General features: G+C 42.0%; 1 protein-coding gene across 1 annotated transcript in view; it reads right to left on the bottom strand.

Annotated features, from left to right (window-relative positions):
* Positions 1-12,996, bottom strand: part of slit1a (slit homolog 1a (Drosophila)) — an 80,361-nt gene that overhangs the window by 3,111 nt on the left and 64,254 nt on the right. The window contains exons 25-36 of the mRNA XM_051917344.1: positions 11,977-12,048; positions 10,306-10,469; positions 9,804-9,928; positions 9,629-9,726; positions 9,028-9,167; positions 8,165-8,258; positions 7,388-7,525; positions 3,986-4,214; positions 3,639-3,769; positions 2,341-2,495; positions 1,555-1,843; positions 1,260-1,471 (exon numbers count right to left, since the gene is read on the bottom strand). Of these exons, the coding sequence (XP_051773304.1) occupies positions 1,260-1,471; positions 1,555-1,843; positions 2,341-2,495; positions 3,639-3,769; positions 3,986-4,214; positions 7,388-7,525; positions 8,165-8,258; positions 9,028-9,167; positions 9,629-9,726; positions 9,804-9,928; positions 10,306-10,469; positions 11,977-12,048 (1,847 nt within the window). The remainder of the gene's footprint in view (positions 1-1,259; positions 1,472-1,554; positions 1,844-2,340; positions 2,496-3,638; positions 3,770-3,985; positions 4,215-7,387; positions 7,526-8,164; positions 8,259-9,027; positions 9,168-9,628; positions 9,727-9,803; positions 9,929-10,305; positions 10,470-11,976; positions 12,049-12,996) is intronic.

Below are 12,996 nucleotides of genomic sequence, written 5' to 3'. Positions count from 1 at the left end.
AAGCAACATTTTGAACAAAAAGCAGAAAAAAAAAAAAAAAAAAAAATCGCATAAGCAATGCTTTTATTGCTTGTTTGTGCTCCTTCTTTTTTTTTTTTTTTTTTGTTTTTTGTCTGTGTTTTGATCCGGAGATTCTGTACTCTTTCAGAAGATGCGTAATAGTGCCCCCTACCGTATAACAGTGAAAACACGAAAAGCGGGAAAAACGGTGGGGAAGCGGCTCATAAATGACGGAAAATTCCGTCAATGGTGGGGAAAGAGTTAATAGTAAACTGAAGGATCTATCCATAGTGATGGGCGCTTTGCGACGCTTCGAAACCTTTGTGAATCAATTGTTTCGGAGCATGTATCAACGGCTAAAGTCATGTGATTTCAGTAAACAAGGCTTCGTCATAACCGTTTTGAAATTCAGCGAAAAATTTTAGACGTTTTTGACTATTTCCCTGCCATTTTTCATCATTTATGACAACACTTTCCTGCCATTGACAAGTGTTTCCGCCAATATGTGTTTTCACTATTATACGGTAGAGGGCGCTGTTACGCATCTTCTGAAATAATACAGCCTCTCCGGATCCAAAAACAAGCAAAGAAGAAGATCTGTGTAAAACAGAAGGAACAGATAAAAGTTGTTTATGCACATGTAAGCTAACACGATCATCAAACATTCAACAGCATATAAATAACAACCGCCTAATGTTACTGGATGAAATGTCGAACCCATGAAGAGGAAACGACCGAAGCTTTGATGGACTCGATCTACTCCATCTGTGTTTGATCATCATTCTGAATCCCATTCGGACCAAGTCTTTGACAAAAAGTCTTTTGTTTAAAAGCAGAGGCTCTGTTCTTTCTTTTGTTCTATTGACTGTTTACATATTCATACAACAATATTTAAATACAAAATATTCTAGGGGCCTTGAAAGTTTTGTGAATATAAATGCTGACTGGCAACTTTTTTTGTGAACGCTGGCGGGGAAAGAGTTAATGACACATTTGTATAATAAAAAGTTGTAGTCAATAGTCTCATACTGGCCTGATTAAACAAGCTCTCCATAAAACAAGCCCTACAATTTAATAAAATAACATTAACCAGCAGGCCTCACCAGTTTGTGTCGTTTCGAGCACTTTGAAACAGTGAATCATTTTGTGAAGTAATTGGTTCAATTAATTTAAAGTTTTGAAAAGTTTTGTTTCTCCCATGCTTTGTCATCTCATCAGAAACAGAATGCTTCACATACGTTTTGAATTTGTTTTCTTACCCTTGTCACATAACTCCCCGCTGTAGCCCACCTCACAGTGACAGTAGGCATCTCCTGTGTCAGATATCTGACAGTGACCATGTTTGCATTGTAGCCTTCTGCACGGATTGAAGAGTTCTTCCTGCTGGTTGCACAGGGCACCATGAAAACCCTCCTGGCATTCACAGCGGTACGACTGCATGTCCATTGGAATACATCTCCCATGGACACACCTGTGCAAAGCGAATGAAAGAATTAGAGGATCACGTTGCGCGTCAGTCCAATCGGCATATTTCACTTCAAGAACTCCACTGACTTGCTGCCCAGGCAGGGGTTCGCAGAAGGCTGGTCACAGTGTTGCCCGCTCCATCCAGGCTGGCAGTGGCAAACGGGGCCCGTGGCGGTGTTGGGTTGGCAGATGCCATGGAGACAGTATATCTTTCGGCAGGGCTCACATCCGGGCACCACACCAGGTTTCATCTGGGTTTTGGTGAAGTCTTGTAGCTCATTATTGATGTAAAGGTTCTGAATGCAACCGTGGAAACTGGAGCCGTTTTGTATCTGCCACACACGAGGAGCAGTGGGGTGGACGCTGACCGGCATGCCTAATTGAGAGAAAAAATGTTGTAAGCGCAGATTTGGGAAGAGACCAGTGGCACATATACAGCAGAATATTGATGCCAGTTACGGTTAAAGCTATGGTAGGATTCTTAGAGTTCAAGTGTCATGCAGTTTAGCTGCAACTCTAATCGAACACACCTGCACAAGCAAATCAAGGTCTACAGGATTGCTAGATATTTATAGGTAAGTGGGTTTGAGCAGGGTTGGATCTGTACAACAGCCCACCAGGAGCAGATGTGAAGAATCTTGGTATACTGTTACTGTACTCATATTTGTTTGGATGAGAGGCCATCCAAGAGTGCTGATATCCAACCATGATCAGGACTAGAACTCACTCTACTTGTGCATTCTAGACATCAAGAGCAATGGAACGGAGAGCATGTGTCATGTCTAGGTGTTTCCATGGGTACACAGCGGTGATTGACAGTATTGTACAGTTACTATGGCTGTGACGGAGACAGATATCTGTGGTGTGTCCTACCTCCCACATATAATGGAGCTTCTCCCCTCAAGGGCTGCACTTTACCAAAGCTGTCCATGGTTGTTGGGATGCCACCGTCTATGGAAAGGTTCACCATCTGGTCAAAGGTCACCAGTTCTACAGTGTGGAACTGACCATCATTGACGGTCTCAGTACTGAGTGTAAAACAAACATGAAAGATAATTGATTCAATATTTAATTTGCATCAAAACTTCATAAATGTTTCATTTGTAGTTGGCTGTGGAGTGGAAAATACAAAATGTCTTTTAGTGACATCACTGGTCAAAAAATAAATGGTGCGTCTTATTCCATCTTACCCAACTATAATCATTTTTAAAGGGGACCTATAATGCCCCTTTCACAAGATGTAATATAAGTCTCTGGTGTCTCCAGAATGTGTCTGTGAAGTTTCAGCTCAAAATACCCCACAGATCATTTATCATAGCTTGTCAGATTTGCCCCTATTTGGGTGTGAGCAAAAACACGCCGTATTTGTGTGTGTCCCTTTAAATGCAAATGAGCTGCTGCTCCCGGCCCCCTTTCCAGAAGAGGGCGGAGCTTTAACAGCTCGCGCTTCGGTTGCTCAACAAGAACAAAGCTGGAGAATCTCACGCAGCCAAAATGAGGATTGTCAGTAACGGTGTTCAGCCTTACATTGTTCAAACCGGAGTCGACACTGATGGAGAGACTCAGGAAGAAGTTACAACTTTTAGAATGAAACTGGACGTTTCTGAATGGTTAGTGGATAAATTTATGTAGTTGCTGTGGAGTTGATTCAACTCATCCACTAGCATGTGCCGTCATGTTAATCTTTTGTGCAAATCCAGTGTTGAATTGACCCTCGTTTGTGAAGCAGTCCGGTGTAAAATGACGACATCAACAACACTCTACTACAACAACTCTTCCTCTTCTCTAAAGCAGCCCAACATGGCCCCGCCCCCCTTGTTGAGTGTTCTCGGGGGCGGGGTTTATGTAAATTTTAGGGTTAGTGATGTCACCAACTCGGGAAGAAGCTCATTGTAGTCCCTACCAGCCTTTTGTTGTAGTCCTTAAACAGAGAATTCTTTACAAGAAAATATCTCCCTTTGAATTGAACTTTGAGCATCGCAACTTTGCAGGTGTTGTTAATGCCCAAACATTACAAACATGCAACATTACACACTAACACAAGTTAAAACCGTGAAATCATAATCAACCACACCTTTAATGGATTCAGCAATATCGTGCACATCTTCATAATTAATAATGTCCCTGCATGCCAACATTCGATTTGAATTTTAAAAAAAACTCTAGCTCACCTGTAGATTGCATGACTTTGTTGGCTGCCAGGGTCATAGCTGACTTTAACATGACCTTCATGAAGCTCTACAGCAATGTGGTCATTGTCCCCATTGTACAGAAGAATGCCATTGTCCTCTGCCGTGGACACCTGTAGACAGAACCAAAAATATATCATCAGAAGATGAACAGAACAAATCTGAGAAATGGACTTTGTCACTACACTGGTTACCTGTTATAAAGCACAGCTAGCCTTTATTCTTATACATTCTTTAGTTCTGTATACCTGAAGCCATGTGAAAAATGTTACAATAACACTGACAAATTACCTTCAGTATTTGTTCAAAGTTTGGGCTTGGCTGAATACCTGTAGTGTGATGTTGGCTTGAGGCCAGTTCTTCAGGTCACTCAGTAGCAGGTAGGAGTCTCTGTCCACAAAGTTGACACTGACCAACTTTTCACAGCGTGGTCCACCAAACCCTGCCAAGCACTGACACAGAGGATGACCCCCCCGCTCCACACAGGGGGCGTTGTTCTGACAGTCGGCCAACTCACAGAGAGAGCGCGGTGTAGATGGGACTTCACAAAGCTGTCCACTGCACACAAAATATTTCAGGATAACTTTGATCATCTCAAATCTAATTGTGATTTTCTCTGTCATGCATGTTCTTTTGCTGGAGTGAGCATCTATAAGAGGCCCTGTTTCCAGATGGTATTAAGATGTGTTTTGGTCGATCAGATCACAAGTGGACAAGGTAGACACATACCCGTTTACACCTGGTGTTTTAATCCGTCTCTTTTATCCACTTTCAACCACTTCTGTCATGATTTCTTCGAGGGGAGGGTCTATGGGTGGGTAAATGTTTGAATTTTTTCAGATCTTTCGATCTAATGGACAAAATAAGCTTGTGCAACTGATATATGAACACGCCAAGAGATGATGGAAAAACGTAAGGAGAGCAGCAGCTTTTGTTTCAGCCGCAAGACCGGCCGAATGCTGTAGTGCATGTTAGAAATCAGTAATGGTTAGAGAACATTGTGCTCTGTGCATTTTTCATCTTCAAACCAAACTTGGGACTTCAGCTGACAAAGTTTAAATCTCATCTGGCTAGCGCGCTTCCCATAACGTTTATGCTTTAGGTCAGTCGACGAAGAGTTGGCGTCTTTAGTGGCTGTTCAAACACATTCGATCACATGAGCGTTTACACTAAGAAAGCAATCCGGTTGAATGTGTTTTCGACTACCTCTGGAAGTGGTCGAAAGTGGACAAGCTCAAAAAGTTTTAGACTCCGTTTACACCTGTGTTTAGTGTCATCCACTTATGATCTGATTGACCAAAATGCATCTTAATACCATGAGCAGAAAGACTGCATGAAACAAAAGAAGCACACACTGCAATTTGCAGATTAAATTTGCAGACTTTCCTTCCTTAATGTCTGAATCACTATTGTAGATAATGGCAGACACACAATCAAGAAATGTCAATACACATAAAAACACTATTGGAACCCCACAAGTGGTTATAGGGTGAGTTTGTGGACAGCTTAGACACCTGAAGCAGGCACAAAAAAGATCCACAGTGCACTGAAAACAGCAAGTACGCGCTCACTATAAAATAAACCATGACCAAGGACTTATTTCAGCTGCTTGTACCCACAAACTTGCTCTTACAGTCACTATCCAAAGCTCATGACCATAGGGGAGGGCCTGGAACATTGATTCATTGGTCAATTGAGAGCTTTGCCCACATGCTCAGCTACTCTTCACCACTACAGCCTGTTACAATCACTGCATTACTGCTGCCAATGTCCTGATCCACCTACTCCCTTCTTCTTTGGAAGAGAACAGTGCTGTCCCTAAAAAGGGCTTCTCTTTCACCTGGGCAGGATACGGATGGTACTGTTGTTCCAGGTCAGCATCAAATGACCTTCACACCCAGGCCGCCTACGTGAAGATCCATGACTAAGTCCTCCCAGTGGTATCTTCCGCCTGCACCCATCACCACAGGACTTAGCATATGTGACATACCATCACAATGAATGGATTATACTGGCAGAAGTTTGTGTAACCAATCCCACTCTCTCTTCCAACACTGACCGTTGCCAGCAGGCTCAGAAACTGAGACATGCAGGCTGGAGGCTGCTGACGCAGTAAGTTGGTCTTAAGTGATCCCAAGAGGGGAACCATACAACCCTTCAGAGTGACTTGCAACTGCTCTGCTGCTGTGCTGTCTTCGCCAATGTCGTGACATGCTGAGTTGTAGCCGAAAGACACCATGGCAGTCTTCGCCGAAGCCCACTTGACCAGTCATTTTCCTGCAAGGCCTGCCCACCTCGGATAACGCCCTAGGTGATTCTTCGGTGCAAGCACCTTAATCACTGGTGGCATAGCCTGAGTAGGCAATCCCCTACTTAACCTTTACCCCATCACCATGTTGAGGTGTGCGTTGGACTTGGAGGGGGCCGAGCTCACCTACTAATCCACCTACCAATCTCATGCTCTGACCTACCCTTACTCGTGAACAAGACCCCAAGATAGGTAAACTCCTGCACTTGTGGAAGGAACTCCCTTCTTACCCGAAGAGGACAATCTACCTCTTTCTGGCTGACAACCAAGGCCTCCGATATGGAGGTCCAGACCCTCATCCCAGTCGCTTCACACTTGGCCATAATTAGCAAATTCCAGCCTGAGGCCCCCAAACTGGAAACACTCCACTCCTCGCCTGTGCCTTGAGATCCTGTCCATGAATTTTACAAATGGCATAGGATAGCCTTTGTGTAGTTCAACACCAACTGGGAACAAGCTTGACTTAAGGCTGAGAGTGCAGACACACCTCTAGAACAAGTTGTATAGTGACCGGATGGCATGCATAAGTGGCTCCAGTACTCCATACTCCCATAATACTCCCAACAAAACACTCTAGTGAATGCCAGAACACCCAACAACATCCAGGGCTTTTAGCATCTCAACTAAGTAACAACAACAGTTTTTTGTTTAGTGTTTTCCATTTCACAGACACATCAACAGAGTTGTTAAGTCCTTCTAAGATTCTTCTTAACGTCATTGCCCATTTTGCGTTGTGCCCTTTCAGTCATGTCTGCAGGATGGCCACCTCTATGGAAAGTAGCAGCAGTGCTTTCTCAATTTATAGACAATACATCTCACCATAGACTGCATTATAAATGTTTATGCAGTGTGTTCAATAAAGTCATGAGAACATAACATTATTTGTGTGTTATTTATACAGACTGTGCTCATCTATTGTTGTGACTTATTGAAGATTAAATGAAATTTTATAACCAATTCATGCAAAACATACATTTTCCTCCAGCAACTCTATGGCACAAATATTTCGCCGTCTAGGATCAGGTGATTACAGACTGTAAAATGAGTTCCCTAAAGTGATCATCTGTATGCTTCTTGAATCTAATAACGGTTAAAAAAAAAGAGCTGGAGAAAGCTGAGGTTTTGTTCAAACCCTCCACTGAGGCAACTTTTATCAAAAATGACTTCTGAATGGGGGATATAACAACAAAAGCAATTCATCCTACGGAGTTGCATGAGTAATGTGAGGCACTCCAGCGTACGAATCCACATCAACACACACCCCTTAACAAATCCTCAACTTCTTCATTTATCGAGTCACATAAAGTCCCTCCAGAACAAAAAAAAAGTCTTTCAAAAGATGAAGTGTAATGCTAGATCACTGGTGAATTGGAGTTAATTCCACAGATGTTAAAATGTAAAGGTAATGGTGTATAGAACTGACCTGAAGCCCTTCGGGCAAACACAGGAGTATCCGTTGACCTCGTCCACACACTGCGCCCCATTCTGACACCTGTGGTCCTTACAGTCATCATAGTTCACACTGCAGTCGTCACCCACATAACCAGGTGCGCATATACACCTAAATCAAACACATGCACTTGCTAAACAAATCACTGTACACAAAAATTATGGAGTTCTTTGAAAAGATTTGATCTTTTGGTTAAAGAGGACCTATTATGCCCATTTATAAAGTGCTTTTGGGCTCTACTAGAACAGGTTTTCCTGCTTGAATGTCATTATTTTCCTCATATTCTCCATTGTTGCAGCTCCTCTCTTCCCAGTCTGTCAGTAACGCTCTGTTTAGTTCCTGTCTCTATGAAGCCCCTCCTTCTGAAAAGCACAATGTGCTCTGATTGGTCGGCTGGAGCAGTGTGTTGTGATTGGTGTTTGGAAAATGTCCCACCCCTTACCATAACCGCCAGGTTCAATACACTACTAACTAACTCAACCAGGCCCCGCCCCTTTATTCTGCGTATAAATTATTAAAATGAGGAATATTGTGAAGAAAACTCAAGACTGCAATGGAGGCGTTTCAGGGAGTTCAGAAACACTGACACTGATATAGAGAAGAACTCCTGCTGGAGGGACTTTGCAGAGCTTTTTCATGATCAAACAGAAACATTACACACTAAAGAAGGATGAATATGGGAAAAAGCATAATAGGTCCTCTTTAATAAAAAGGCTGTTACTCGGCAACTAGGTTAAAAGAGATGTTTACTTTGGGCCTGTGACTGTGATGAAGCAGGTTGACTGATGCTTGCAGGGACTACGAGTAGAAGCACACATATCCTCCATATCCTCACACATCTCCCCTACACAAACACACAAAGTGACATCTGTAAGTCTGGTGATATAACAATGTGCTTACAACAGTTTGAGAGAAAAGATGTAAATGTAAAAAACAAAACAAAAGTATGCGTTCAGAAAGTAGTAAAGGCCCTGATATACTTCAAGCTAAATTGAAGAACAAACTGGTTTGATGTCATTTCGAACAAAATCAGGCACGAACGATGTTCGTTTTTGGAGTTCGAAACAATTTGCCAAAGTGAGCTTTCTGCCTTCAAACTACCATTGGTCAGTGATGATGATGTAACAAGTGGGTGTGGATCTGAGGCTCCGCCTTCTTTGAGGTGTAAATCTTCATTTCTTCTGTTCAGTTGGTCGAGGTCAGATGCGAGTAAACACATGAACACACTGGAGAGACTCTTTATATCAGAAACTGAAGCTGTGATTCTAACTGAAAGAGACTCTGACACTGTTTTTCATGTTTAATGCTGTAAAGCTGCTGCTTTAAATCAATCTATTGTATAAAGTGCTGTAGAAATAAACGTGACGTGACTGGAGAGCTGAAGCAAACATACATCACTGTGATCAGATGCTTTCTGAACTGCTGTTTTCTCACCGCTGGTGTTTGTGTTGTGTGTTAATTCTGTTATAGAGAGGAAAGCGCAGCACATATTTACATATTCATCTAAATGTGGATGGTGTCAGGATGTTCGCTAACAGTTTATCACTGTAACGGTATTTCAAACTTCTTTTTATCCCTTCGCCGAGAGTATATCAGGGCCTTAACACATGTACCTGTGTAAAAAGGGGCACATAAACATGTGTAGTTGTTGATCCCGTCTATGCAGGTCGCTCCGTTCTGACAGTCGTTATCTTTACACTCATCAATGTCAGTGTCACACGTGGGTCCTTCAAAGCCTGCAGCACATGAACAGCTGAGAAAACACAAATGCATTGTTTTAAATGGGGATCAAGCTTTCTAAGCACCGTGGGAATGAATTTCATGAAGAAGTCCTAGTCATATTTCACCCAAAAGCAAAAGATCAAATATAAAACATAACAGTACATCTTTGCAGCTTATTTTAGAACTAGAGATGGGTAGGTGACTCCAAAAGAGTCAATTCCTCGACTCTGAATAGCCCTAGAGTCGCGGTCAACCCTACAGGAATCGACTCTCGTTGTTGACGCTGTTGCTGTGTCCAATACAATTTTTTATACTGTGATATTATTTTCAGAACAATTTATGTAGCTGTAATATAGTGCTGTCCAGACACAATGGTTTTAAAGTGAAAATATGTTGAATTTAGTACAACAAATAACACTTTGTTGCATGCTTTCAACTAATTCACATGTTTTTAAACGATAAGGAAAATGTCATTTGATGTGGATATTTCACCTAAAGTCTTCATCCTCTTCTCCAGACGTGTGGCATGTTCCTCCGTTCTTACAGGGCTCACTGACACAAGCGTTAATCACCGTCTCACAGTTTTTGCCCTGTACGTGAAAGCAAATGCATGAGTGTTTCACGTCCGTCTGTCAGCGTTCACATTGATCACGTTTCGTATGCTCACCTTAAAACCCTCGGAGCAGCTGCACCTGTATCCGTCCGTCTGATCCGCCTCGCAGCTGCCGTGGTTCAGACAGGGGCCAGACATGCACGGGTTACACTTCGCCAGTATCGTAGTGTCCACTTCACCTGCGCACACGGACACACACAGTCACTCACATATCAATATTATAAAAATGAGTCTGAGTGTGTCTCTCTCAGAGCAAAGACTGGTAGAAGAGCTTTTCTGAGGTGTAAAGGACAAACATTTTGTAACACAAAGATTGTTATTTAAACAGTCAATATTTTGCCTTGATTGTGTTTTTGGGCTCTACTAGAACAGGTTTTCCTGCTTGAATGTTGATTATTTTCCTCATATTCTCCATTGTTGCAGCTCCTCTCTTCCTAGTCTGTCAGTAACGCTCTGTTTAGTTCCTGTCTCTATGAAGCCCCTCCTTCTGAAAAGCACAATGTGCTCTGATTGGTCGGTGGAGCAGTGTGTTGTACTTACACTCCACTCATCTTACCCTGACACTCAAACCTCTTGGCGGGGGTGGTCAGCAGCAGTTTTCCCTCCATGCCGTGCGGCCCAATGCAGCGCGCGATGCCAGGCTCCTTGTAGCCGGTTTTCACCCAGTCCGAGAGCCAGCGCAGGCGGCAGTCGCAGTACAGAGGGTTTGCACCGATGGCCCTGAGAACAACCAAACACGTTCCAGTCAACCCAATGAGTGTTTAGACACCAGAAATGAGATGCATTAGAAGGCATGTATTTGAACAAGCCCTGTCTGTGTATATAATACAGTACACAGCAGAAATGAGCACAACCCCTCTTGTCATTGTTCTTGTCATTTTTATTAGTGTTACCTTGACTTTTTAAACATATGCATGAAATGCACCAAACTTAGACGGCTGTATCAGTCTGGTTCCGGACGTAAAAACTCCATTCATTTTCTCCATAGGGAAATGAATTTATAACTCTAAGTTATAAACCTTTAAAGACAGCCTTACTTTGAGCTTTGAAGATGTTAATCAATAGTATCTGCTTCTGTTGAAGCTGTCAGCCCATGTTATTTCAACTTATTTTTTTTTAAAATCACTGTGTTTAACAGTGGAATTCATGGAGAAAAACTACATTACCCATGATGCTGTACAGAAAATTCCACCAATCAGAGAATCAATCAAATGAAGACAGTGCTAAATTTCTGTAATACTTTGGCTACTATGTTCACACTTCAACATTTTATCACTTTGATCACAAGTCTTATTTGTGTAGCTATTATCGACATGCTTCTTTGGTAACTGATCAAGCACACTTGCTGGAACATTACATCTTCAAGAAAGCCCAATATGTCTTCTACAAAAAGATAAATGACTGAATGTAAGTTTCACAGAGGGTGTTCTGCTGTGTACTGTATTACCACACCATCACTGCTAGATGGCGCTGCAGGCGTCCTAAACATGAAGCTGCTGCAATTGCCAAACAAAGCGCTTGAATTCTATTCAACTCCTCAAAATAAAGAAAAATGTCACCAGATTCTGTGAGTTAAAGGGATTGTTCACCCAAAAAAATCAAAATTCTGTCATCAGAATATTAAAAATATCTTCATTTGTGACCCAAAGACAAACAAATGTGCTATGGAGTGAACTATATTTTATACTTCTGATATTTTATGTTATTTCAGTTAACGTTTATTTTATTTAAAGCAACAGAAATGTTATTTATGTTTTTAGTTTCAGTTATTTCTGCCAAATAATACAGCTCATTACACATTAGACTAACTAACTAGGCCATTTACCATCACCAACAATCGACTGTAACAATCAGAAACCACCTATCGCTAGTGAAGCACTCATGTGATGTGTGTCACAGGCATGTGTGTATCCACTACTTTCCATCAGCTTCCTCCAATAAGATGTAAGAGCTGTTTTATAACAGGCAGCGTGTGGGCAGACGGACATGTAGGGTTACACTCATTCTCTAGGTCACTCAGAAGAGCCGCAGTAACAGTGAACATGTTTAATGGATCTGAAGACAGACTGACCAGTCTCTGCAGGAACTCTGGGAAGACACAGAGCTAATGTGTGTTTACGGCTCTAAACTACAGCTTTAGGGCAGAGCAGACGTAACAGACTCGGTTTCTGTTCAGTGTGTGTAATACTGTCAGTGTTTCGTGAAGTAGGCCTGTATATTCACTCACAGATGTGACAGTGATGCAGCGTCGTTGAAGATCCCATCAGGCAGCTCTGAGATGTCATTGCCATGCAAAGAACTGAGAACAACACAAGAGAGAGAGAGAAAACCGTCACATACATACTAGAAACATCAGTTATTTGACATGAACCCCGAGCTGCTGTGGATTCTGCTGCTTTGAAATAAAGCGCTGTAGAAATGAAGCTGACATGACTTCTTTCTCATTCTCATACTGTCTTGTTGGACTCCCGCCTGACGCTGGAGGTTTGGTTGATCTATTTCCACCCGTCGGTTTGCCAGTGAAGCTCCGGAGGAATTTGAGGAAGCTGGTGTTGTGTTACTGAACTCACAAATGACAGGGAGCGACAGGGACGATCACATAAACCATTGTCTCTCTCTGCCTCATGATCAGGCAACAAGACAGCTGTAAACAGTGAGCATCTTAACACGTTCTCTGTCATCTCGACCAATCATCATGTACTTGATTAACATAGAGCTGATTCTGGACCGCAACTGACTAATTGTTTCATCACATGTTGCTTGTTGTGGTCATGAAACATGAAGAAGACGTGAGTAATCACTTGTTTCTCTGTTGAGTGTCGCCTGGCCATGACAAACGACAGACTGGAAGTCAATGATTTCCAATGGAGAGTTGCATGGGTTTCTGATCATGTGTGCATGCAGAATTTCAGACCTGATTTGAGATATTTGATATCTGATTCATGAGAAACTTTTGTGGCTAAAGCACATACAACCATCCGTCCAGATGTGATGCACTCCAGTCAAAACTAAGGGTGAGAATTATCAATGATTTTTGATTCGGTTATAATGCATTGTATGGTCTAATGAATATTGCAACCACAGTTATAATGCATTATAATACTTATCAATTCATTGTTACGCCTTTAGAAAGTATAATGCATTAAAACACGTGACAAACAACCAATTTCAGATGCAACAAGGAATCTGAAAATATTATAATGCATTTTAACTTTGATAACAATTATTTATGAAAAGATATAATGCA

The sequence above is a fragment of the Ctenopharyngodon idella genome, chromosome 13 (assembly GCF_019924925.1).
Source record: "Ctenopharyngodon idella isolate HZGC_01 chromosome 13, HZGC01, whole genome shotgun sequence".
In the NCBI taxonomy this organism is placed as follows: domain Eukaryota; kingdom Metazoa; phylum Chordata; class Actinopteri; order Cypriniformes; family Xenocyprididae; genus Ctenopharyngodon; species Ctenopharyngodon idella.
Note: the sequence above shows the minus strand (reverse complement) of the source record. Positions and strands in the feature narration are given on the sequence as shown.